This window comes from Pongo abelii, chromosome 20 (assembly GCF_028885655.2).
Source record: "Pongo abelii isolate AG06213 chromosome 20, NHGRI_mPonAbe1-v2.0_pri, whole genome shotgun sequence".
In the NCBI taxonomy this organism is placed as follows: Eukaryota; Metazoa; Chordata; class Mammalia; order Primates; family Hominidae; genus Pongo; species Pongo abelii.
Window position 1 is genome coordinate 43,011,547 of NC_072005.2, and position 25,927 is coordinate 43,037,473.

Sequence of the window (25,927 nt, forward strand, 5' to 3'; positions counted from 1 at the left end):
TTCCACCTTACTTACTTGAAAGTGCCTTCTACAGTCTGTTTGACCTCTGAGAGTTTACCTTAATTTCTTGCCAGCTTGGTAATGCAGCTAAAATAAAGTTTTTCTATTTCTACAAAGTTGTAAGCTTTTTTGTACCAGGAAGATTTGTCATTATAACTAGTCTGCTATATTGCCAGACTACTTTAGGTACCTCATATAAGTGAAATCGTACAGTATTTGTCCTTTTGTGACTGGCTTATTTCACTTACCGTAATGTCCTCAAGTTATATCTGTATTATAGCATATGTCAGAATTTCCTCCTTGTTTAAGGCTGAATAATCTATTGTACATATATACCACATTTTGTGGTGATTTCATGGAATAGCAACCAGCTATTACTTCTCTACTCAAACTACTTCAATGGGTCTCCATCTGTGTTAGGCCATTCTTGCACTGCTATAAAGAAATATAATACCTGAGACTGGGTAATTTCTACGAAAAGAGGTTTAATTGGCTGTCAGTTCTGCAGGCTGTACAGGAAGCATAGCGGCATCTTCCTCCGAGGAGGTCCCAGGAAGCTTCCAATTATGGCAGAAGATGAACAGAGAGCAGGCACATCACTTGGCAAAAGCCAGGAGCGCATGAGAGAAGGGGAAGGTGTCACACACTTTTAAAGGACCAGATCTCATGAGAATTCACTCACTATCATAACAGTACCAACAGGATGGTACTAAACCATTCATGCGGACTCCACCCCCATGATCCAGTCACCTCCCACCAGGCCCCACCTCCAACATTGGGGATTACATTTCAACATGAGATTTGGATGGAACTGTGTTACCATCTGTTAGGTTTGGCTCTGTGTCCCCATCCAAATCTCATCTTGAATTGTAATCCCCATGTGTTGAGGGAGGGACCTGGTGGGAAGTGATTGGATCATGGGGGCAGTTTACCCCATGCTGTTCTCATGATAGTAAGGAAGTTCTCTTGAGACCTGATGGTTTAAAAGTGGCAGTTTCGCCTGCTTTCTCTCTCTCTCTCCCCGCCCCCCCAATTTCTCCCTCTCTCTCTCTCCTTCTCTCCTCCCACCTTGTAAAGAAGGTGCCTACTTCCCCTTCACCTTCTGCCATGATTGTAAGTTTCACGAGGCCTTCTCAGCCATGAGGAACTGTGAGTCAATTAACCCTATTTTGTTTATAAATTACCCAGTCTCAGGTAGTGTCTTTATAGCAACGTGAAAACGGACTAATATACTATCCCTCTCAGAGTAAAAGCCAAATTCCTTAGAAGGCCTGTGAAGCTTAAATAATCTCATTACCTTTTACCTCCTGACTTTATATCCTACCACTCACTCTATAGCCACACTGGCCTTCTTAATATTCCCCAGACATAGTAGACATGCTTCTACTTTTGGGCCTTTGAACCAGTTGCTGCCTCTTCCCTGAATGCTTTTTTCCTAGAGACTTGAATGACTGACTGACTTCTTCACTTTCTTCAAATCTTTGCTTAAATGTTAACTTATTAATGATTCCTAGCTCTAATTTCATCAGTACCCATGACATCCCCTACCCTGATTTTCTTTCTCTGAAGCACTCAGTATCTTCTAACATAAAATGAAATTTACTTATTTATCACTTATTTTCTGTCTCTTCTAAGAAAATAACATCCCTGAAGTTAAAGATCTTTGTTTTTTGATATTAAAAGCATCAGAACAGTATCTGGCAAAAGGTAAATATTTGTTCAGTGAATGTTCTTGAATGAAGCAACTAAAAGAATGGAGACTATTTCAGTGTCTATTTCATTAACACAGGCATAAAATTGTAACCAACTCTGACCACATCTCTAATTTCTTCCTGCCCTGAGATTTACTGATTTTTCTTTTATAATTCTAATCTTTCCTTCTTAGGTTTCTATATGACCTATTTTCAGTTTCTCTTCTTGTACACTTCAGAACTGCACAAGCCAATGTTCCTGTGGGTTTTGCTATTTAATTCACATATTTTACTTTACAGATGTACTTTCTTAAATGTACTTTCTGATACTCAATAGAGGAGACATTTTTTCTTATTATTACTTTTCAGGCTGGGAGCCTGTATGTGAGACTGAAGAATTAACCCCAAAGCAGGACTTTTATGAAGAACATCAATCCCAGAAGATAATAGAAACACTTACAAGCTATAACCTTGAATACTCCAGTTTGAGAAAAGAGTGGAAATGTGAGGGCTATTTTGAAAGGCAACCAGGGAATCAGAAGGTGTGTTTCAAGGAAGAGATAATCACTCATGAAGAACCCCTTGTTGATGAAAGAGAACAAGAATATAAATCTTGGGGAAGTTTTCATCAGAACCCACTGCTTTGTACACAAAAGATAATCCCCAAAGAGGAGAAAGTACATAAACATGACACACAAAAGAGAAGCTTTAAAAAAAATTTAATGGCTATTAAGCCCAAGAGTGTCTGTGCAGAGAAGAAACTTTTGAAATGTAATGACTGTGAAAAAGTCTTCAGCCAGAGTTCATCCCTTACTCTTCATCAAAGAATTCATACTGGAGAGAAACCCTATAAATGTATAGAGTGTGGAAAAGCCTTCAGCCAGAGATCAAATCTTGTTCAACATCAGAGGATTCATACTGGAGAAAAACCCTATGAATGTAAGGAATGTAGGAAAGCCTTCAGTCAGAATGCACACCTAGTTCAACATCTGCGAGTTCATACTGGAGAAAAACCTTACGAATGTAAGGTATGTCGAAAAGCCTTCAGCCAGTTTGCCTACCTTGCTCAACATCAGAGAGTTCATACAGGAGAGAAACCCTATGAATGTATCGAATGTGGGAAAGCATTTAGCAACAGATCATCCATTGCTCAACACCAGAGAGTTCATACAGGAGAGAAACCCTATGAATGTAATGTCTGTGGGAAAGCATTTAGCCTTCGTGCATACCTTACTGTACATCAGAGAATACATACCGGAGAGAGACCCTATGAATGTAAGGAATGTGGGAAGGCCTTTAGCCAGAATTCACACCTTGCTCAACATCAGAGAATTCATACTGGAGAAAAACCTTATAAGTGTCAGGAATGTAGGAAAGCATTCAGCCAGATTGCCTACCTTGCTCAGCATCAAAGAGTTCATACTGGAGAGAAACCCTATGAATGTATCGAATGTGGGAAGGCTTTTAGCAATGACTCATCCCTTACTCAACATCAGCGAGTTCATACTGGAGAGAAACCTTATGAATGTACTGTTTGTGGAAAGGCTTTTAGTTACTGTGGATCCCTTGCCCAACATCAGAGAATTCATACTGGAGAGAGACCCTATGAATGTAAGGAATGCAAAAAAACCTTCAGGCAGCATGCACACCTTGCTCATCACCAGAGAATTCACATTGGGGAGTCACTGTCACCACCCAACCCAGTCAATCACCAAGTCCTATAGATCCTGAGTCCTAAATGTTTCTAGAATTCATACTGTTTTTTGTCTTTAATGTTGTCACCTTGGTCTGATTCATCTCACTCTGATTACTAATATAGCTTTCAAACAGGTCTTCCTGTATTTATTTTTGCTACCTTTAAATCCATTTCCCACAATGCACTCACACGGATCTTTTTTTTTTCTTTTTGAGACAATGTCTTGCTCTGTTGCCCAGGCTGGAGTGCAGTGGGATGATCTCAGCTCACCGCAACCTCTGACTCCCAGCCTCCGCCTCCAGGGTTCAAGCAATTCTCAAGCCTCAGCCTCCCGAGTAGCTGGGACTACAGACATGCACCACCATGCCTGGCTAATTTTTGTATTTTTTAGTAGAGATGGTGTTTTGGCATGTTGGCCAGGCTGGTCTTGAACTCCTGATCTCAAGCGATCTGTCTGTCTCGGCCTCCCAAAGTGCTGGGATTACAGGCATGAGCCACCACGCCCAGCCTCAAACTATTCTTTTTAAAATATAGGAAAACACATATGGGCCGGGCGTGGTGGCTCATGCCTGTAATCTCAGTACTTTGGGAGGCCGAGGTGGGCGGATCACCCGAGGTCAGGAGTTTGAGAGCAGCTAGACTAATATGGTGAAACCCCGACTCTACTAAAAATACAAAATAGCTGGGTGTGGTGGTGCACGCTTGTAATCCCAGCTACTCTGGAGGCTGAGGCAGGAGCATCACTTGAACCCGAGAGGCAGAGGTTGCAGTGAGCCAAGATGGCGCCATTGCATTCCAACCTGGGCGACAAGAGCCAAACTCCGTCTCAAAAAAAAAAAAGAAAAGAAAACACATATTACTATCTCCAGTTAAAACTTTTTTTTTTGTTTGCTTGTTATTGTTCTTAGACTAATATTCACAGCCTTTAAAATTGTCTGCGAGGCTTTTTGTTATTTGGTTCTTACACACCATTCAGCCTTATTTTATTCCAGTCTTCTTCTTTGGGCACTGGGCACTTCCCAGGACTAAGAGCTTAGATTCTGGAAAATCATAGCTCCAACATTACTGTGGCATTGTGTGACTTTGAGCAATTTGCTTATCTAAACCTCAGGGTTTTCTTTAAATCTTAAAATAGGAATAATACAGGATACTGTACTGTAGAAATGTAAGTATTAAGTGAAACAGTGTCTGTTGTAGATTGATGCATATTAAATGAGAAATTTGCATGTAAAATACTTCATATAGTCTGTCAAATATAGCAGATATTCAATAAATGATAATAGCTAACATGTATTGAGTGCCCACTACACATCAGGCACTGTCTTACATACTCTACATATATTAACTCATCTACTCCTCACAAAACAGGATTCCTTATTGGACAAAGTGGAGCATTCCTGCAAAACACCAGTTCAGAATTTGGAAAATCTAAACATTTTAGAACATAAATGGCAGTCTTTGTACTGTAGCTTAGTAGTTGTTATAAACTCAGGTAGTGGAACTATAACACTGACAGACAGTTTTAGGAAGTTTCTAAAGATAATGAATTGGATAAGCCAATTAAAAAAAATAGAATTCACTGGGAAGAATGCAGAACCTGTATTTAGATCAAGGAAGGAATAGAAATGGTCACAATTAACCAAAAAAATCAATAAACGCAGAAATTCATGTGGTCCCCTTAAATAGGCACCACACCCTGGCCGGGTGCAGTGGCTCATTCCTGTAATCCCAGCACTTTGGGAGGCCGAGGTGGGTGGATTATGAGGTCAGGAGTTCGAGACCAGCCTGCCTAACAGGATGAAACCCTGTCTCTACTAAAAATAAAACAATTAGCCAGGTGTGGTGGCGCAGGCCTGTAATCCCAGCTACTCAGGAGGCTGAGGCAAGAGAATTGCTTGAACCCAGGAGACAGAGGTTGCAGTGAGCCGAGATCGTGCTACTGCACCCCAGTCTGGGCAATACAGCGAGACTCCATCTCAAAAAAAAAAAAAAAGGCACTACACCCAGGTAATTGTATGGTTAAATTCAGGTAATTTAGAAGGCATGTAAAGTGTTCCATACTATAGAAAAATGTAAAGTTTAAAAATTTTTTATCCAGTGGTTGCAAAATTGAAATCAAAAGGGGATTAAGGGAAGAAAACAACAGATAGATACACAAATATTAATATAGGCATTCATTCTGTTAATATTGAGTAATTACTATTTGTCAGACACTGTTTTAGGTATGAGGAAATGACAGTGAGCAATACAAAGGCCACATTCTCATGGAGTAAAATTCCAGAGGTGGAGACGTAATTAATACTTAAATATAAAACAGTAGATTTTCTAAACACAGAAAATGGAAGAGTAACAAGAAAATAAATCAAGGAGCATTATATAGCCAAGACTGCAGAGACTCAATATAAAAAGTTGGCGATTCTTCCTAATTAGCAAATTTACTTCAATTCCAGCCAAAATGTTTGTGTTTTTTGTTTTTGTTTTTGTTTTTGTTTTGCCCTTTAGCTTCACAGGTTTGTTCTGAAATTTATCTATGAGGTATAAATTCTTAAGAGCAGCAAGAAAATTATCGAATCTATTTGTAGAAACTGCATATGATGATGGTTCATACCAGTAGAGAAAGATTGGGTTTGGGGGTATTACTAGTAGTAAGGGGATTCACTGGTAGTAAGGGAAATGCAAAATAAAATCACAATGAACTATTTCAAAATAATCACATTGGCAAAAGCATTAGAGTGCCAATTACTGGAAAGATGTGGAGCAATAGGAGCACTCATACCATGCTATTGGAAGTAGTTGTGTTTAGCATAATTTGGCAATGTCTAGTAAAGTTGAAGATGTGAATAATCTTTGATCCAGCAATTCCACGTTTAAACCTCTACATAGTCTCTCCTCGTGTTTCAAGGAGATATATGTGATGGTCCATTGCAGAACTGTGAGAATGAGAAGTTGAAAGCAATCTAACCATTAGGTTAAATACAAGATAGAATGCAAACTAAAATGAATAACTAGAGATATTTCTGTCAACATGGGTAAACCTCAAAAATAGTATTAATGAAATTGAACTACAGAGTATTTTGTCTAATACAGTATAACATGTACAATTTCAAAACATGCAAATTAGTGTTATGAATTTTCTTCATGGCTAAATACTATATAAAAAGAATCTAAAATAATTCATAAAATAATCATCAGATTCAGAACAGTGGTGACCTGCAGGGAGAAAGACAACTGAGATTGGGGAAAGGATGCAAATGAAAATACCTTTAATTATTTATTTCTTTTAAAAATAAGCAAATACTGTATAGCCAATTCTTAAAATTTGATAAAGCTGGCTGTGAGTATATGAGTCAGTTCTTACTCTCTGTATCTTTCTGTATAAACTATTTCATAATGCAAAAAAATAAAGAATATTTAAATGATGTTTGCTTCTATCAGTTCTTTTCTTTTTTTTTTTTTTTTTCTTTTTTGAGATGGAGGCTCACTCTGTCGCCCAGGCTGTAGTGCAGTGGCATGATCTCGGCTCACTACAACCTCCGTCTCCCAGGTTCAAGCGATTCTCCTGCCTCAGCCTCCCAAATAGCTGGGATTACAGGCACATGCCACCACGCCCAGCTAATTTTTGTATATTTAGTAGAGATGGGGTTTCGCCGTGTTGGCCAGGCTGGTCTTGAACTCTTGACCTCAGGTGATCTGCCTGCCTCGACCTCCCAAAGTGCTGGGATTACAGGCGTGAGCCACTGTGCCCTGTCAGTTACTTTCTTACTATTCCCAAGGTGTGCCACTGGTATTCCTGTATTCACCATTTTCTTCAGAAAGAAGCTTATATATGGTCTATTTGCAGAGGCAACCATTGTTAGCAATTTTAAGACTATCTTTCCATGTTTGACTCGTTTGAGAATGACGTTTTATGCTAAGGGTTTTATAAGCCTAATTTTCCCATCATCATTCTTACTGTTTTCAGGACCCCATTGTATATACACCATGATTTGTTAATTTCCCTTTGTGTACTAAGTGTCCAGAATTTTTGTGGGCCAATTACTATCCTTTCTGAACTCAATTTTCTCAGATGTTAAAGGGAGGTAATTCTTTGTTTTAGAACTGTTACATGCATTTGTCATAATACATGTTAAATTTACAGCAGTATTTAGTAAAAGTTATTATTTTATAAAATATACCGGGGGGTGTGAAAGGAAACAGGAAGGGAAATGGCATGAGGCTGTTACAGTAGAAGCAGGCGGTAGAGACATAAATTTACTTCAGATAGGTAGGCAGCATACAGAAACAAATACATAGTAACTCTGGATTTTAAAATGGATGCCTAACTTAGTTACTGTGATTATAATCAATGTCCAGCAGAATTTGTTGATAACTTCCCATTTTTATTATATTTTTCTCATTTATAAGTCAATGGAAAAATAAGCAATTAAGAATATCAAGGAAATTGTCTATCACTGTCAAAGAGAGGCTTCAGACATCCATACCTGAATGGTTGAAAATATCAACAGAAACAGAATGGCAGAGTGAGGAAGAGTGCTTGTCCACCACACTCCAATACACTGAAGTGAAAGTTAAAGCAGTAGATAAAAATTAAAACCCGGCTGGGCGCGGTGGCTCATGCCTATAATTCCAGCACTTTGGGAGGCCAAGGTGGGTGGATCACGAGGTCAGGAGTTCAAGACCAACCTGGCCAACATGGTAAAACCCCATCTCTACTAAAAATACAAAAATTAGCTGGGCATGGTGGTGTGTGCCTGTAATCCCAGCTACTCGGGAGGCTGAGGCAGGAGAATTGCTTCAACCGCGACCTGGGAGGCAGAGGTAGCAGTGAGCTGAAATCGCACCACCGCACTCCAGCTTGGACAACAGAGCGAGACTCTGTCTCAAAAAAAAAAAAAAAGCCCTTCTTCTCTTCCCTATTTTGCCTCATTCACTCATTCATATCCTTTAGATAGAGATACTTGTGGAATCTGAGCTATAGCCTACTGTCTCTTTTATTTTTTTTGAGATGGAGCCTTTCTCTGTTGCCCAGGCTGGATACAGTGGCACTATCTCGGCTCACTGCAACCTCTGCCTCCCCAGTTCAAGCGATTCTCCTGCCTCAGCCTCCCGAGCAGCTGGGATTACAGGTGCCTACCACCATGCCCAGCTAATTTTTGTATTTTTAGTAGAGACAGGGTTTCACCATGTTGTCCAGGCTGGTCTCGAACATCTGACCTCGTGATCTGCCTGCCTCAGCCTCCCAAAGTGCTGGGATTACAGGCATGAGCCACCGCGCCTAGCCACATAGTGTCTGAAAGTAGTTAAGGAAATAAAAACTGCCTATCATGTGACTGTGCTGTATAAATCCTATGCTCATGAACAGCTCTGAGGTGAGCTGTATTCACCAGGCAGCCAGTTATTGAACATGGATTATAGACTGGCAAGTGGATACAAAAGCTGGTGAGTGTGAAGTGGTACTACTTATGGGTTTTATTTGCATTTCTCTAATGACTGATGATGTTGCATATCCTTTTGTGTGTGTATTGGCCATTTGTATATCTTCTTTGGAAAAATGATTATTCAAATCCACTTCCAATTTTGAATTGAATTGCCTTTTTATTGTTGAGCTGTAAGAGGTCTTCATATATTCTGAATACAAAGGCCTTGTCAGATACGCTATTTGCAAACATTTTCTTCCATTTTGTAGATTTTCCTTTCACTTTCTTGATAGTGCCCTTTGAAGCAAAAAATAAAAAATAAAAAACAACAAAAAAAATTGTTAATTTTGATATACTCTAATTTATCTATTTTTTCTTTTCTTGTTTGTGCCTTTGGTATCATAGCTAAGAAACTACTAATCTGGCCAGGTGCGGTGACTCACACCTGGAATTCCAGCCCTTTGGGAGGCCATGGCAGGTGGATCGCTTAAGCTCAGGAGTTTGAGACCAGCCTAGGCAACATGGTGAAACCCCATCTCTATACAAAACACAAAAATTAGCCAGGCAGGGTGGCATGTGCCTGTAGCCTGTAGTCTGAACTACTCTAGAGTCTGAGGTGGAAGGATGGCTTGAGCCATGATTGGATAATGGGGGCGTTTTTCCCCATGCTGTTCTCGTGACAGTGAGGGAGTTCTCATGAGTTCTGATGGTTTAAAAGTGGCGGTCTCCCCCGCTTTCTCTCTTTCTCTCCTGCCACCTTATAAAGAAGATGCCTGCTTCCCCTTCACCTTCCACCATAATTGTAAGTTTCCTGACCTTCCAGCCATGCAGAACTGTGAGTCAATTAACCCTCTTGAGTGAAGATATCTCTTTGATATATTGATTTCCTTTTTTTTGGTTTTGTTTTTTTTTTTTTGGATGTCTACCTAGCAGTGAGATGAGATTGCTGGATCGTATGGTAGTTCTGTTTTTGTTTTTCTGAGAAATCTCCATACAGTTTTCTGTAATAGCTGTACTAATTTACATTTCCACCAATGGTGTGTAAGGATTCCCTTTCTTCACATCCTCACCAACACTTGTTACCTTTTTTTTTCTTTTGATAATAGGCATTTTAACTGAGGTGAGATAGTATCTCATTGTGGTTTTGATTTGCATTTCCCTGATGATTAGTGATGTTGAGCATTTTTTCATATACACATTGGCCATTTGTATGTTTCTTTTGAGAAATGTTTACTCGAATCCCTTGCACATCTTAAAATCAGATTTTTTTTTGCCATTGTTTAAGTTCCTTATATATTTTGCTTATCCCTTATTGAATGTTTAGTGTATAAATATTTTCACCCTTACTGTAGGTTTTCTCTTCACTCTACTGATTGTTTTCTTTGCTGTGCAGGACCTTTTCAACTTGATATAATCTCATTTGTCTATTTTTGCTTTTGTCTCCTGAGCTTTTGAGGTCTTACCCAAACAATTTTTGCCCAGACCAATTTGCTGAGCACTTCTCCAGTGTTTTCTTCTAGCAGTTTTATAGTTTTGGGTCTGCCATTTAACTCTTTAATCCATTTTGAGTTTATTTTTATGTATGGTGAGAGATAGGGATGTAGTCTCATTCTTCTGTATATGGATATTCAGTTTTTCCAACACCATTTGTTGAAGAGAGTGTGCTTTCTTCAATGTATGTTCTTGGCACCTTTATAGAAATGAGTTGGCACTAATTTCATGGATTTATTTCTGGGTTCTCTGTTCAGTTCCATCAGTCTGTACATCTGTTTTTATGCCAGTACCATGCTCTTTTGGTTATCATAGCTTTGTAGTATATTTTGAAGTCAGGTAGTGTGACACCTCCAGGTTTGTTCTTTCTGCTCAGGATTTCTTTGGCTATTCAAGGTCTTTTGGGGTTCCATAGTGAATTTTATAATTACTTTTAATATTTTTGTGAAAAGTGTGATTTATATTTTTATAGGTATTGCATTTAATTGGTAGATTCTTTGGGTAATATGGACATTTTAACAATATTAATTGTTCTAATCCATAGCCATGGAATATCCTTTCATGTTTTGGTGTCCTCTTCAATTTCTTTCATCAGTGTTCTATAGTTTTTATTGTGGAGATTTTTCTCTTCTTTGGTTAAGTTTATTCCTAGGGATTTCATTGTCTTTGTAGCCATTGTAAATGGAATTAACTTCTTGATTTCTTTTTTAGATTGCTTGCTGTTAGCGTAGATAAATCCTATTGATTTTTGTGTGTTCATTGTATATCCTGGAACTTTACTGTTTATCAGTTCTAAGAGTTTTTTGGTGGAATCTTTAGGTTTTTCTAAATATAAGATCATTTCATCTGCAAACAAGGACAATTTGATTACTTTCCTTCTAATTTGGGTGTCCTTTATTTCATCTCTTGCTTAATTGCCCTGGGTAGGACTTCCAGTATTATGTTGAATAAAAGTGGTAAAAATAGGCCGAGCATGGTGGCTCACACTTGTAATCCCAGCACTTTGGGAGGCTGAGGCGGATGGATCATCTGAGGTCAGGAGTTCAAGACCAGCCTGACCAACATGGAGAAACCCCGTCTCTACTAAAAAATACAAAATTAGCTGGGCATGGTGGCGCATGCCTGTAATCCCAGCTACTCAGGAGGCTGAGGCAGGAGAATCACTTGAACCCGGGAAGCAGAGGTTGCAGTGAGCTGAGATTGCGCCATTGCACTCCAGCCTGGGCAATAAGAGTGAAACTCTGTTTAAAAAAAAAAAAAAAGGTAAAAATGGCATCTTTGTCTTGTTCCAGTCCTTAGAGGAAAGGCTTTTAATTTTTCCTGTTCAGTATAATAGCTTTGGGATTACGAAGCCCCTCCCTTCTTGAGGGGTCACCTTTTTAAAAACAAGGGGACCACACCACCACCCAACCACAAAAACCTCCTGAGGAACTCATTTAGACTGACAAGAGGTGCAGAAAGAGGTTAAATAAGGTGCTTGTAACTCCTTTTTCTCCTTCCCCTAATGATAGCACCTAACTGAACACAGTCCATTCAAGCAGAAAAGGAGAGTAATTTGGGGATGGTATTGTTAACTAAAACTGTAGCCTTTATGGAAAATTCACCACTCTTGCACAAACGTCCAGGATCCACATTGCTATCGGGAGTGATTTCTCCTGCATTGCCTCCAGCCTTTCCTAACACGTCCTTTTCTCTTTGTCTTTCATATCTGTGATGGAGCTTCACTCATGTTTGTGTATTCCTCTGTTTCTGCGTGTCTTGAACAAATAAGGTTTTGCAATTAAAGAATGACTGAGGCCAGGCGTGGTGGCTCACGCCTGTAATCCCAGCACTTTGGGAAGCCAAGGCAGGTGGATCACTTGAGGTCAGGAGTTTTTTTTTTTTTTTTTTTTGAGACGGAGTCTTGCTCTGTTGCCCAGGCTGGAGTGCAGTGGCGTGATCTCGGCTCACTGCAAGCTCCGCCTCCTGGGTTCACGCCATTCTCCTGCCTCAGCCTCCTGAGTAGGTGGGACTACAGGTGCGCACCACCACGCTTGGCTAATTTTTGTATTTTTAGTAGAGACAGGGTTTCACTGTGTTAGCCAGGCTGGTCTTGATCTCCTGACCTTGTGATTCGCCTGCTTTGGCCTCCCAAAGTGCTGGGATTACAGGTGTGAGCCGCTGCGCCTGGCCCTGGCCAACGTGGTGAAACCATCTCTACTAAAAATACAAAAAAATTAGCTGGGTGTGATGGTGGATGCCTATAATACGAGCTACTTGGGAGGCTGAGACAGGAAAATTGTTTGAACCTGAGAGGCAGAGGTTGCAGTGAGCTGAGATCACGCCACTGCACTCCAGCCTGGGCGACACAGCGAGATTCTGTCTCAAAACAAAACAAAACATATATCCAACCATAGCCATCCTTGGCCTTCTAATTCATGTTGTCTGTTATTTCATCTGTACTTTCCTTTTTATTCTAAGTAGAGACAGGGTTTCACCATGTTGCCCAGGCTGGCCTCAAACTCCTGGACTCAAGCAATCTGCCCCCTTTGGCCTCCCAAAATGCTAGGATTACAGGCATGAGATGCTGCATCTGGCCCCTTTTTATTCTTGAGTGATATCCAGTTCCTCTTTCACTGTATGTGACTTCCTAAGAGCGCTAAATCTTCTGGCTTCCACTGATTTCCATTGAGAGGTCTTTTTTTTCTTTTTTTTTTTTAATTTTGCAAGCTTCTTTGTTTTTGGTTTCAGCAGATTTCCTCCCATCTTAGTTATGATTTCCTTTTCATTAGCCTTTTTACAAATGTGGTTTTTTTTTTTTTTGAAATGGAGTTTCACTCGTCACACAGGCTGGAGTGCAATGGCATGATCTTTGCTCACTGCTATCTCAGCCTCTGGGTTCAAGCAATTCTCCTGCCTCAGCCTCCTGAGGAGCTGGGATTACAGGCGTGCACCACCACACCTGGCTAATTTTTGTATTTTTAATAGAAACGGGGTTTTACCATGTTGGCCAGGCTGGTCTTGAACTCCTGACCTCGTGATCCACCTGCCTCGGCCTCCTCCCAAAGTGCTGGGATTATAGGCATGAGCCACTGTGCCCATCACAGATGTGTTTCTTGAAAGTATGCCCTTGTCAATTAAAAAAAAAAAAGTACCAAATAACCCAGGAGTTTGAGACCAGTCTGGGCGATATAGAAAGACTCCATCTCTACAAAAAATAAATAAAATTAGCCAGGCATGGTGGGACGTGCTTGTAATCCCAGTCACTTGGGAGGCTGAGGTGGGAGGATCACTTGAGCTCAACAGGTTGAGATTGCAGTGAGCCAAGATGGTGCCACTGCACTCCAGCCTAAGTGACAGAGCAAGACCCTGTCTCAAAGAAAAAGAAAAGAAAAAAGTAATCCGTAGTGAGGATGTTAGGAACTATTATAAAATCATAACTAATGATGGTCAAATGAAATATAAAAATAATAAAAATATATTATTTTCATTTACCAAAAAAGTATGCCTTCTTTTCATCTACCAGTTTTCTAATCTTCCAGTATTTTCTGCACCTTCTGAATCTCTTTTCCTTCCAGGACCCTGATTTAATAAAAGTAAGACTTAATTACTATGTATCTTGTGCCTGTATTAGTTTTTTTCTCCTCATTTTTTTCCTGAAACTCTATTACAGAATTCATGTCCTCTTTTCCACTTGGTTAACTTTTTGTTCCCTGTGTGTAATCTGATCTTTACATCCATTGTCCTTTCTTTTAGTTATTCGAAAGTAATGAAAATCACCATTTGGATTTTTTTTGACAGAGTTTTACTCTGTCACCCAGGCTGGAGTGCAGCAGTGCAATCTTAGCTCACTGCAACCTCCACCTCCTGGGTTCAAACAATTCTCATGCCTCGGCTTCCCAAGTAGCTGGGACTCCAGGCACCTGCCACCACACCCAGCTAATTTTTGTATTTTTAGTAGAGACTGGGTTTTGCCATATTGCCCAGGCTGGTCTTGAACTCCTGATCTCAAGTGACCCACCCGCCTTGGCCCCCTAAAATGCTGGGATTATAGGCATGAGCCACCATGCCTGGCCCATTTTTTTTTTTCTACAATAGTTTCAATCCTCTGCCAAAACTAAAATTTTCTGTATGTTTTTATATACTAGGTATAGTTATTTTTTATAAGTGCCATATACTTTAAATCAGTTTTATTGTGGTATGAGTTATGTATGTAGTTTAAAATAAAATAGGCCAGGCACAGTGGGTCACACTGGTAATCCCAGCACTTTGGGAGGCTGAGGCAGGTGGATCACAATGTCAGGAGATCGAGACCATCCTGGCTAACATGGTGAAACCCGGTCTCTACTAAAAATACAAACATTAGCTGGGTGTGGTGGTGTGTGCCTGTAGTCCTAGCTACTCAGGAGGCTGAGGCAGGAGAATCGCTTGAACCCAGGAGGCAGAGGTTGCATTGAGCCTAGATGGCGCCACTGCACTCCAATCTGGTGACAGAGTGAGACTCCATCTCAATAAATAAATAAAAATAAAATAAAATACACCAATCTTAAGGATGAAGTTTGATGAGTTTGGACAAACAAAACTGAAAGTAGAATATGCCCATAAGAAAAACCTCAAACATGAGAATGGGAAGAAACTGGAAAGGCTTTGAGAAACTGTTAATGAAAGCAAAAAGAAAGAACCTTGAAGAAATTTTCTTTTTCACTGTGTTAATTTATTTAATAACTGACAATTTTATTATTATCACCATTTTAAAGATGAGACAATTATAGCATAGAAAATTCAAGTAAATGCCCCGTAACACCAACCCCTCAACCCTGTTTCTTCTTATTTCCTGGACCCTTGGCCATATGCGTGGAATCTGAGAATGGCATCTAGTTGGCTTTAAACTCACACTAATGAAGCTGCAATCTGGAGGTCAGGAAGTTTCAGGAAATTGTTGCTGGTGATGAGTTCACTTAGATGCATATGTCTACTGGTCTAGACATCACTCCACTGCTGAAAAAAGGCATCTACCTCCCTTCTTTATCCAAATCTTATTTGAAAGCATATCTTTGGCAGTAACCAGACTGTCTTTAGGTGACTTTTAGCAAGTTGTCTAGGAAGTGAAATTGTTAGGTTTCCAGCCCCTGAAACAAAGGTAAGAGCACAAAAAGAGGTAGAAATTAGTGCTGATTAGAAATAAACAATATCTAGCACCACATATAGAGGACACAGTGGGAAATAAACCCCATAATCTAAACAGAGGCAAGTACTACAGCTCCTATAAAGACTTTGGAGGCGGGGGTAGGTTCTATGGTGCAATGGTATCTACGTGCCAGCAGATAACAAGGGCTAGTTGTAACTGTAATGTATATTCATATTTCTTGAAGACTCACCATTGTGGGATAAGAGAAGTTGAATGAGGGCCTTGAACCCAAACCAAAGCAACATCCCTAGTTCAAAGCTACTCTGTTTAGATGAATCTGCTTATACTATCTGTTGTTTCTATTTGATCTCATTCATGTGGTTCTATTCCCTTGCATGCTGGATATCTGTGACAACTTGCTGGTCACTGTTCCCAAAAAATTATTTCTGGATGCTCCCTGAGGCATAAAGTGCCTCCAGAGTGGATTCTCATTTACCCCTTCCAGGTATCACCAGTCCAGCCCATCTCAAATTGAGTTCATAATGTGAAATTCCTTAATTTACTGAGCTTTGGAATCCACAGCTTCCCATACCTGGTGAAATATAAAAACGAAAGAAAGAAAAACAGGGCTTTACCTCAGGAAAATCAAACCAGAATTTCTGGAGGTGGAGCCCAAGAATTGGGATTTTAAAAATCTCTTTGGGTGATTTTAAGATGTAGTTAGAATTGAGAGCAACCAGGCCGGGCGTGGTGGCTCACGCCTGTAATCCCAGCACTTTAGGAGGCTGAGGCAGGTGGATCACAAGGTCAGGAGTTCGAGACCAGCCTGGCCAATATGGTGAAACCCCATCTCTACTAAAAATACAAAAATTAGCTGGGCATCGTGGCAGGAACCTGTAGTCCCAGCTACTCGGGAGGCTGAGGCAGGAGAATCGCTTGAACCTGAGAGGCGGAGGTTGCAGTGAGCCGAGATCGCACCGTTGCACTCCAGCCTGGGCAACAGAGAGAGACTCCGTCTCAAAAAAAAAAAAAAAAAAAAAAAAGAATTGAGAACAACTGGAGATGAGCAGAGTATGGAGATCAGGTCATAAAAAAGGAACATCTAGACTTAAATATTATTTCCTAATATGATCTTTAATTGTGGTCACTTATAGATAGCATTGACCATAAGCAAACAGACTAGAATCTACTGTTTTTTTCTTTTTATTTTCACTTTTTAATATAGAAAAAAAATCAGACATACATAAAAACAGAGAAAAAATATGAATGGATCATCATGTATTAATTACACCGATTCAGCAATTATCAGCAGTTTGCCAATTTGGTGTTAAGAAAAATTATCGGCTGGGCGCCGTGGCTCATGCCTGTAATCCCAACACTTTGGGAGGCTGAAGCAGGTGGATCACCTGAGGTCAGGAGTTCAAAACCAGCCTGGCCGACATGGTGAAATCCCGTCTCTACTAAAAATACAAAAATTAGCCGGGCATGGTGGTGTGTGCCTGTAGTCCCAGCTACTCAGGAGGCTGAGGGAGGAGAATCACTTGAACCTGGGAGGCAGAGGCTGTAGTGAGCCGAAATCGCACCACTGCACTCCAGCCTGGACAACAGAGTGAGATGCCGTCTCAAAAAATAATAATAATAAATTATAAAAAACTAGATATATAGAGCACCTTTGACATACCTAACTCCATCTTAGAAAAAGACTCCATTTCATTTTTCATAGAACACTTTGCCAACAAGATGTTTTGCTTAATAAACAAAAAAAAAAGAATAAAGACCGCATCCAACCAGTTAAGCACATTCTTCCACCATCAGTTCTCACCAGAGGACTCTGTGACTATAAAAGATTAGGCCTTCAGCAGCTTGAAACGGTCGTCTTAACTGACACTATCCTGTAGTTACTCATGATAAGAACATGGCATCTGCTGTGGAAGGCTGTGCCACATCAAAAACTCTTTCTTGCAAGACTGATGGACTGCCTAGTCCAGACTAGGACCTCTTTTGTCTTTGCCCATGGACTGGTTCCTTAACCCTTTCTCCTATCTCTTTTTCCTCTTGATATTAAATGTTACTTTGTTGTAGAATGTTTGATCAAGAACATTTATATAGTAAGTACACTATTGGCCAGGCGCGGTGGCTCACACCTTAATCCCAGCACTTTGGGAGGCTGAGACAGGTGGATCACGAGGTCAGGAGTTTGAGACCAGCCTGGCCAACATAGTGAAACCCCGTCTCTCCTAAAACTAGAAAAAAAATTAGCTGGGGATAGTGGCGTGGGCCTATACTCCCAGCTACTCGGGAGGCTGAGGCAGGAGAATCGCTTGAATCCAGGAGGCAAAGGTTGTGGTGAGCCGAGATCACGACACTGCACTTCAGTTTGGGCAACAGAGTGAGACTCTGTCCCCCGCCAAAAAAAAAAAGAAAAAAAACAAAGTACACTATTATATATGCTTTGCAATATTGACTGACTTCTGGAGTATCTTGAATCTGTGTGTCCACGGCTCTGCCTCTGGAGTGAAGGGGAAGTATAAGGAGAATGCCTCCTTGGGAACTCCACATAGCTCATGGCTTTTGTTATTGAACTAGCATCAATAAAAGCCTGACACTGTGGCAAGATACAAGCATGTATGCCCCTGGATATCTCTAACCTTGCACCACTCATGACACTAGGAAATAAGGAAAAAATATTATTTTGTTATCCCGTATATCTTTGCAAAGTCATACTACAGCACAGTCTAACTGTTCTAGGGACTGGTTTTCCCACACTCACCACCATTCACATTTTGGGCCAGATAATCCTTTGTTACAGAGGACTATTCTCTACATCACAGAGTGGCTGGAAGCATTCTTGGCCTCTTCCCACTAGACGCCAGTAGTATCCTACCCCCACCATTCTGAGAACCAAAATTGTCTTCAGGCATTGCCAAACGTCCCCTGGGGCTTAAAACTGCCCCGGGTTGAGAATTCATTGCTCTGGTGTAATGAACCTTTATTTGATTGACTGTTATTTATTAGGATGTAGATCGTGTAAAAATAGATGTTAACTTGCAGACAATTGATGCATTTTCTTTTTTTTTTTTTTTTTTTTTTTTGAGATGGAGTCTCACCCTGTCGCCCAGGCTGGAGTGCAGTGGCACAATCTCGACTCACTGCAAGCTCCGCCTCCTGGGTTCATGCCATTCTCCTGTCTCAGCCTCCCAAGTAGCTGGGATGGGACTACAGGCACCTACCACCGTGCCCAGCTAATTTTTTGTATTTTTAGTAGAGATAGGGTTTCATCGTGTTAGCCAGGATGGTCTCGATCTCCTGACCTCGTGATCTGCCTGCCTCGGCCTCCCAAAGTGCTGGGATTACAGGCGTGAGCCACCGTGCCCAGCAGACAATTGATGCATTTTCATATATTCATCTGGTATAGCTACAAATTGATTCTGAGTGGAAGAAACAACCTTAAAGGTATGGTTTTATTGCCCTGTAGGGATATTAAATAGTTTTTATATCTACCTTTGCAATCTTATTAGAAAATTCTATTATTTTTCACTAAAAATATGTATATACCTGTTCACTTGGAAATCAATTTCCAATTCCCTTGCTAATACGTGAAATGAATCTTTGAATATCTGTAAAAGAGTTAAAAATTATAAGTTTTTGAAAATTATACTTTGATACTTGTTTCACCCATTGCCCCGGTGCTCTCCCCACCTCCACATACTCTGAGGACAGGATGGGCTGTGGCCTCTCCTCATCCCAGGCTACTCCCACGATCAACCTTGATCCAGGAGATGGTCACATCCCACTCAGATCCAGAGCACCCTACACTCATGCCAAGATACAGCCCTATTGACACTCAGGCCACAGCCTGGGAAAGATGGCAAGACCCCATCGCTACAAAAAAATAAAAATAAAAATAAATTAGCTGGGCATGGTGGTGTGTGCCAGTAGTCCCAGCTACTTGGGAGGCTGAGGCAGGGGGATCACTTGAGGCCAGGAGTTCAAGGCTGCAGTGAGCCATGATTGTGCCACTGCACTCTAGCCTGGGCAACAGAGTAAGATCCTGTCTCTAAAAAAAAAAAAAAAAAAAAAAAAAAAACCCAAAAAGCCAAACTAAACCAGACAAAACACCAAAAAATAAAAATAAAAAAAACCCAGCAACAAACTGAAGGGGGCCTGCCCCTCCACACCTGTGGGTATTTCTTGCAAGGTGGAGACGACAGACTGAGAAAAGAAATAAGACACAGAGACAAAGTATAGAGGAAGAAAAGTGGGCCCAGGGGACCCGCGCTGGCCCCAGTCTCTGAGTTCCCTCAGTATTTATTGATCATTATGTTGACCATCTCAGAGAGGGGCATGTGGCAGGACTATAGGGTAATGGTGGGGAGGTCAGCAGGAAAACATGTGAGCAAAGGTCTCTGTGTCATAAATAAGTTTAAGGAAAGGTGCTGTGCCTTGGTGTGCACGTAGGCCAGATTTATGTTTAACTTTACAGGAACATCTCAGTGCAGTAAAGAGCAGTATTGCCGCCAGCATGTCTCACCAGCCACAAGGCAGTTTTCTCCTATCTCGGTAAATAGAATGTACGATCAGGTTTTACACCGAGACATTCCATTCCCAGGGACAAGTAGGAGACAGATGCCTTCCTCTTATCTCAACTGCAAAGAGGCCTTCCTCTTTCACTAATCCTCCTCAGCACAGACCCTTTACGGGTGTCGGGCTGGGGGACGGTCAGGTCTTTCCCTTCCCACGAGGCCATATCTCAGGCTATCACATGGGGAGAAACCTTGGACAATACCCAGGCTTTCTTGGGCAGAGGTCCCTGTGGCCTTCCGCAGTGCATTGTGTCCCTGGTTACTCGAGACTGGAGATTGGCGATGACTTTTACCAAACATACTGCCTGCAAACACATTTTTCACAAAGCACATCCTGCATAGCCCTAAATCCATTAAACCTTGAGTCAACACAGCACGTTTCTACAAGCACAGGGTTGGGGCTAGGGTTACAGATTAACAGCATCTCAAGGCAGAAGAATTTCTCTTAGTACAGATCAAAATGAAGTTTCTTATGTCTTCCTTTTTCTACATAAACACAGTAACAGTCTGATCTATTTTTCTTTCCCCCACAACAAACAAACAACACTCAGGCCCAGGTAAGGTCCTTTCTGCTCCAGTGCAGGGAAGCGCTGTGCCTCCTTTTAGGCCAAATTTGGGGCCCTGTATCCTTTTAAATGATGACAGTGTCTAGGGCCACCACATTTAGTTCAAGGCTTGGACCTATAGGCATAAGCTCACTGGAACAGGTGAGAGCTGATGGTCACTGCAGGTTGGGTCAGCCCAGAGCCTTGGAGCTAAGTCTGCCTAGAGCCTCCTTTCTCGAATTCCTCTGCCTAGAGGAATCGCACTGTCATAGGCCATAAATGCTAATGATGACCTTGGCAGAGTCCTATCTTTCTGCAGACTATGATAAAGTTCTGTTACTTCTTTTCTCACTCCCTCTCTGTTCCCTGGCCCACATCATTACTTAATACTCTGAATAGTATGCTTTTTCTTTTAAAAATGAAGGTATAATTTACATATAATAACACAAATAAGTGTTCACTTTGATGAGTCTTGACAATTACATAGGCCCATGAAACTACCACCTAAAACAAGACATAGAACATTTTCCTCACCCCCTAAATTATCTTCAAAGTCATAGCCCCAGCCAGGCGCAGTGGCTTACGCCTGTAATCCCAGCACTTTGGGAGGCTGAGGCATGCGGATCACTTGAGGTCAGAAGTTTGAGACCAGCCTGGCTAATATGGTGAAACCTCATCTCTACTAAAAATACAAAAATTAGCTGGGCGTGATGGCGCATGCCTGTAATCCCAGCTACCTGGGAGGCTGAGGCACGAGAATCACTTGAACCTGGGAGGAGGAGGTTGCAGTGGGTCGAGATGGAGATCTCACCACTGCACTCCAGCCTGGGAGACAGAGCGAGACTCTGCCTCAGAAAAAAAAAAAAAAAAAAATAGCCCCTGGAGTCAACTGCTTTCTGATTTATAACTCAATAGATCTGTTTTGCCTGTTCTTGAGTTTCTCATGAATGGAGTCCTAAAGTGTGTACTCTTCTTTTACCTGTTTCCTCTTTCCATGTGTACTCCTTCCCCAGTCAGAGGTCAGCTCCTTCAGTAGCCTCTATTTTTACTGGAGTACTCAGTCTTCTTTTTCCCAATTCAGTCCCTGAGATATATTTAGGTTCTAATAAATTTTGGGTAAAATTTAATAATGATGCTAATGATCCTTTACTTTTGAATAACACAGAAACATCCAGCTCTGAATCCTTGTTGCTTTATTTACTCACTGAATGATTACGGACAGGTCACCTCACCCCTGTGTTGCGGTTTCTTTTGAAGCATGATGATAACACTATCCTTACAATGTTTGTGGCAGTCTTTAATGTTATTCCAAAATATCTCCAGCTCTCCCCATCCCAGAATTATGGTAGGATTATATGTCTGCTATCACACTCCTGGGTGGCCATGTGACATCTCAATGAGTAGTGAATGGAAATGACGTGTATAGTTTTTGAGGCAGAACGTTTAATTCCCAGCAAAAGACCCTCAAAGGCTCTCTTTCCCTCGGCCTTTATGAGTGACAGTTTAGCAGTTGTGGCTGCTTTATTGGTCTAATCCTAGAATGAGAACAGCCCTTGAAGTGAGCAGGCCAATGATCAATCAGGCATTTAATAGGCACTTTATAAATACTCATTTTACTTCAATATTATTATTTTTGTGTTTTTGGAGACAGAGGCTCACCCAGGCTGGAGTGCAATGGCACAATCTTGGCCCACTGAAACCTCCACCTCCTGGGTTCAGTGATTCTCCTGCCTCAGCCTCCCGAGCAGCTGGAATTATAGGCATCCACCATGCCGGCTAATTTTTGTATTTTTGGTAGAGACGGGGTTCCAACATGTTGACCGGGTTGGTCTTGAACTCCTGACCTCAGGTGATCTGCCCACCTTGGCTTCTCAAAGTGCTGGAATTACAGGTGTGAGCTACCACGCCCAGCCTAAATGGTGATTTTAAAGTAATTACTATAATCACTTCAAAGTGTTGTCATATAAACCACTTATATTAAATCAAATGAAGCAAGGACCCTTGACCTCTTTGTTAAATTTTAAAAATCTAGCAGAGCCATAGGCCTTTAATTTTTCCATCACAAGGAAGAAGAGGAAACTGGTAATAATCTCCTCTGACAGAATAATCTCACAAGTTTAGGAACTTTATTTAAAGAATTCAGAAATGGGGTTGGGCATGGTGGCTCACACCTGTAGTCCCAGCACTTTGGGAGGCCGAGGCGGGCGGATCACCTGAGGTCGGGAGTTCAAGACCAGCCTGACCAACATGGAGAAACCCCGTCTCTACTAAAAATACAAAATTAGCCTGGCATGGTGGCGCATGCCTGTAATCCCAGCTACTCAGGAGGCTGAGGCAGGAGAATCGCTTGAACCCAGGAGGCAGAGGTTGCAGTGAGCCGAAATTGCACCAATGCACTCCAGCCTAGGCAACAAGAGAGAAACTCCGTCTCAAAAAAAAAAAAAAAAAAGAAGAAATGTCAATTGTAGCATTTTAACACAGCATTGAAGTTACCTATTGATGCATAGCAAATTACCCTAAACTCAGAAGGTTAAAACAACAAACATGTACTATCTCACACACTTTCTGAGGGTCAGGAATATAGGAGCTGCTATAGCTGAGTGCTTGTGACTGAGTCTCTCACGCAGTTGCAGTCAAACTATTGGCAGGTGCTGCAGTCATCTCAAGGTTTGACTGGGGCTGGGAAATGTGCTTTTTAGGGTGACCCACTTGGTTATAGGAAGGCCCCAGCTCCTCCCAGGCTATTGGGTGGAGGGCTTAGTTCCTCGCTACATGGGCTTCTCCATAGGCTGTCTCGGTATCCTCATGACATGGCAACTAACTTCTCTCAAAGTGGGGGCAGCAGCCTTTAAGATAGAAGTCAAGGTGCCTTTTATTATATTTAATCTCAGCAGTGACATCTATCACTGCTACTGTATTCTATTAGTCTCACAGTCCAACCCTGGTACAATGTGGGAGGGAACTACATAAGAGTGTGAATAGTAGGAGGTAGGAATCATTGGGAAACATTTTGCAGGTCAGTTATTGTATCAGTTGCTAGGATGACCAGTTGGAATTAGGATTTTTTAAAAAAGCAATTTTCATAAGACAAGGCAATCTTTTCTAGAGATGTTCCAATACCTGTGATATGCAGAGCACTGAGTTAGGTGGTATTCAAGGCAGGCCTGTAGTGAATGCTGTTGGTACCCAGCCACCACCCCTGAGCAATCATATGCAGACCGCTGGCTTCTTAACTGCAGGCACCTACAGACTCAGCCTAAGACCTTCCCACGAGGCAGGCTGGAAGTGAGGGAGCTTTAACACCTCTGGAGTGGCCCTAAAACAACGAGGAAGAGAGATGGTGTAGACATATGTCAGTTTCATCGGCCTGGTGGTTGTGACAACTTGGAAGTGGTTTCTACACAATCCCCCAGAGGTCCCAAGCTGACTGAGCCCTCATTGATCACAGAGTTAATCTGCCACCTATGCACTATATATTCGTTCCCATCTTTCCCGTCTCACTTCTCCATCCCCCACCTACCAAATAAACTGCTTGCACTCATATTCTTCCCTCAGCTCGGCTTCTCGGGCAAGCCTCCTTAGGTAAAAACGTTGCCTTCAACATTTCCTTTCCATTATGCGCTGAGAACTCAGATCTCTTCCCGCTGCGGCAGCCCCGCCCTTTCCTTGCGGCTCCGCCCTTTCCGTGAAGTCACGCCTCTCCATAGGCTGTCTCTGTCTCCCTAAGAGAAGAGCGAGTCTCCTCGCTGCTCTCTAACTCCTACAGCTGGCTCAGAAAAAGTTTCACATTGTCATAGGGGAGCTCCTCCTAGGAGAGGCTGCACCCATTGCACGTAAGAAGCAGTAAAAATGTACGCGGCCATCTTACCAGGCTGCTGGAGACAAAGAAAGCTCAGCTTTGATGTCTGGGCGCCGCCATGTTGGCCACAGGAGGTTTTGGCATCTGAGATGCTGAGTTAACAGCAGAGACGACATCTCTGTTTAGGGATCCAGGGACACTTGCTTCTCCTTGTCCTAAAATAGCCTTATCTTTTGGACTAGCAAAGGGCTTAATCAATTTACCGCACAGTTTTAAACATGGCCGCCCCCAGTAGGAGTCATGTGGGCGTCGCCATCATACCTCCAATTACAGCTTTGAGAAACCCAGAATCCTGTTCACTGGAAGGTTGCCGGGTGGCGGCTGACAGCCTCAAAGTCGCAATTGAGTCTGCGCACCGGCCATTCAGGATGGGACGACCTTATACCGCGGTGAGGCGGCGTGGCAGGACGACCAATTTCAGATTCAGGGCGCGGATGCAGCATAAATGGGAACGGACGGTTTGAGAAACGGTCAAACCTGGGGACCAGTGGAGGATAGTGAGCTGCCTACTACGGTGGCCGAGTGGGTCAGTTATGGGTGCCCGTGAGGGTCAATGACAAGAGGACTGAGGGGTTAAGAGAGTGGGCGTCTGAGCCTCGCGGGGCCTCAGTGGTGCCGGGTAGAGGTTTGCGGGAGTCAGTGGCACGGTCTCTGAAGAAGATGTATTGGGAGTGTGTGGGAATCAATAAATGCTAGTTCTGTGAAATGTCTTGATTTTCAGGGTGCATAGGGGTCAGTTATAGTGGTCTTCATGGATCTGGGGTCAATTGGGATTTTTCAGATGGGGAGCTTTAAGATTAATGATCGGAGCCCGAGAGGATCAGTGATCGGAAGTTCTAAGTTCTGTGGGCAGTAATAGTTCGGGTACTGGAATTGGTGATTGTGGAAACTTGGGGGTTCAATTATGAGGGGGTCAGTGGTGATGAATGTTTGGAGAAATGTTTTGGGCCATCGGTGATTGAGACTTACTTCATATCATCGGTGGAGGATCGGAGAGTATTAACGATTGGACTTTTGTAGATCAAGGAATGGAGAATAGAGTCAAGTGTGCTTATCTTAAAGGTACGCCTCAATGAGGCTCAGTGATTCGGACTGTCACTTGTGGGTGGGGGGTGGGACTGTGAGAATCAACAATTGACCCTCAGTGGATGGGATATCATTGGCGATCAGTGTGGGTTCATGATTGGGGGCTGTGTAATTTCACTGGCAATCAGATCGGATCAGTGTTCTTTGTAGTTACTGACCAGTAGTCTCTCCTGGTCAGATTTGAACATTCGGTAGTATCAGTGACTATGAAAACCTCTGAGGGTTGGAGATTGGAGGACACTATGTGTGTCTGATTAGGAGGCTTATAGGGGTTGGTGTTGACGGTCCTGAAATATGGAGATTGGGGACGGGAAAATCACAGATTTGAGGCTGCAAGCCTGCATAATGGGAACACATTTCAGTCAGGTGACACTCCCTAGCTGAATAGCAGCCAGTTCCTCCCAACCAAGGCCCATCTCAAAACTCTTTTTTGAACCCACACCCTTTTTATT

The 25,927-nt window shown here is 42.0% G+C and overlaps 1 protein-coding gene and 1 long non-coding RNA gene across 14 annotated transcripts in view; one reads left to right on the forward strand and one right to left on the reverse strand.

Annotated features, from left to right (window-relative positions):
• LOC100437620 (zinc finger protein 570) overlaps nucleotides 1-25,927 on the forward strand; it is a 72,795-nt gene that overhangs the window by 14,542 nt on the left and 32,326 nt on the right. For 6 of the 11 annotated variants that reach the window (XM_054540280.2, XM_054540281.2, XM_054540279.2 and 3 more), the window contains exon 5: nucleotides 2,061-4,262. The exons of 1 other annotated variant lie outside the window; for it this stretch is intronic. In XM_054540280.2, coding sequence (XP_054396255.1) covers nucleotides 2,061-3,415 — 1,355 coding nt within the window. In that variant the 3' untranslated portion in view covers nucleotides 3,416-4,262. 4 more of the 11 variants (XM_063720061.1, XM_024236987.3, XM_063720060.1 and 1 more) reach the window with 4 other exon arrangements.
• Nucleotides 14,967-24,872, reverse strand: LOC129051955 (uncharacterized). 3 transcript variants are annotated; one of them, XR_010138611.1, is made up of 4 exons: nucleotides 24,651-24,866; nucleotides 23,651-23,846; nucleotides 18,958-19,019; nucleotides 14,967-15,403 (listed from the first exon to the last, which is right to left on the reverse strand). It is a non-coding gene; the product is annotated as an uncharacterized LOC129051955 (long non-coding RNA). The 3 variants fall into 3 exon arrangements; XR_010138610.1 differs by lacking the exon at nucleotides 18,958-19,019; XR_008516560.2 differs by lacking the exons at nucleotides 18,958-19,019; nucleotides 23,651-23,846 and having other exon boundaries at nucleotides 24,651-24,872.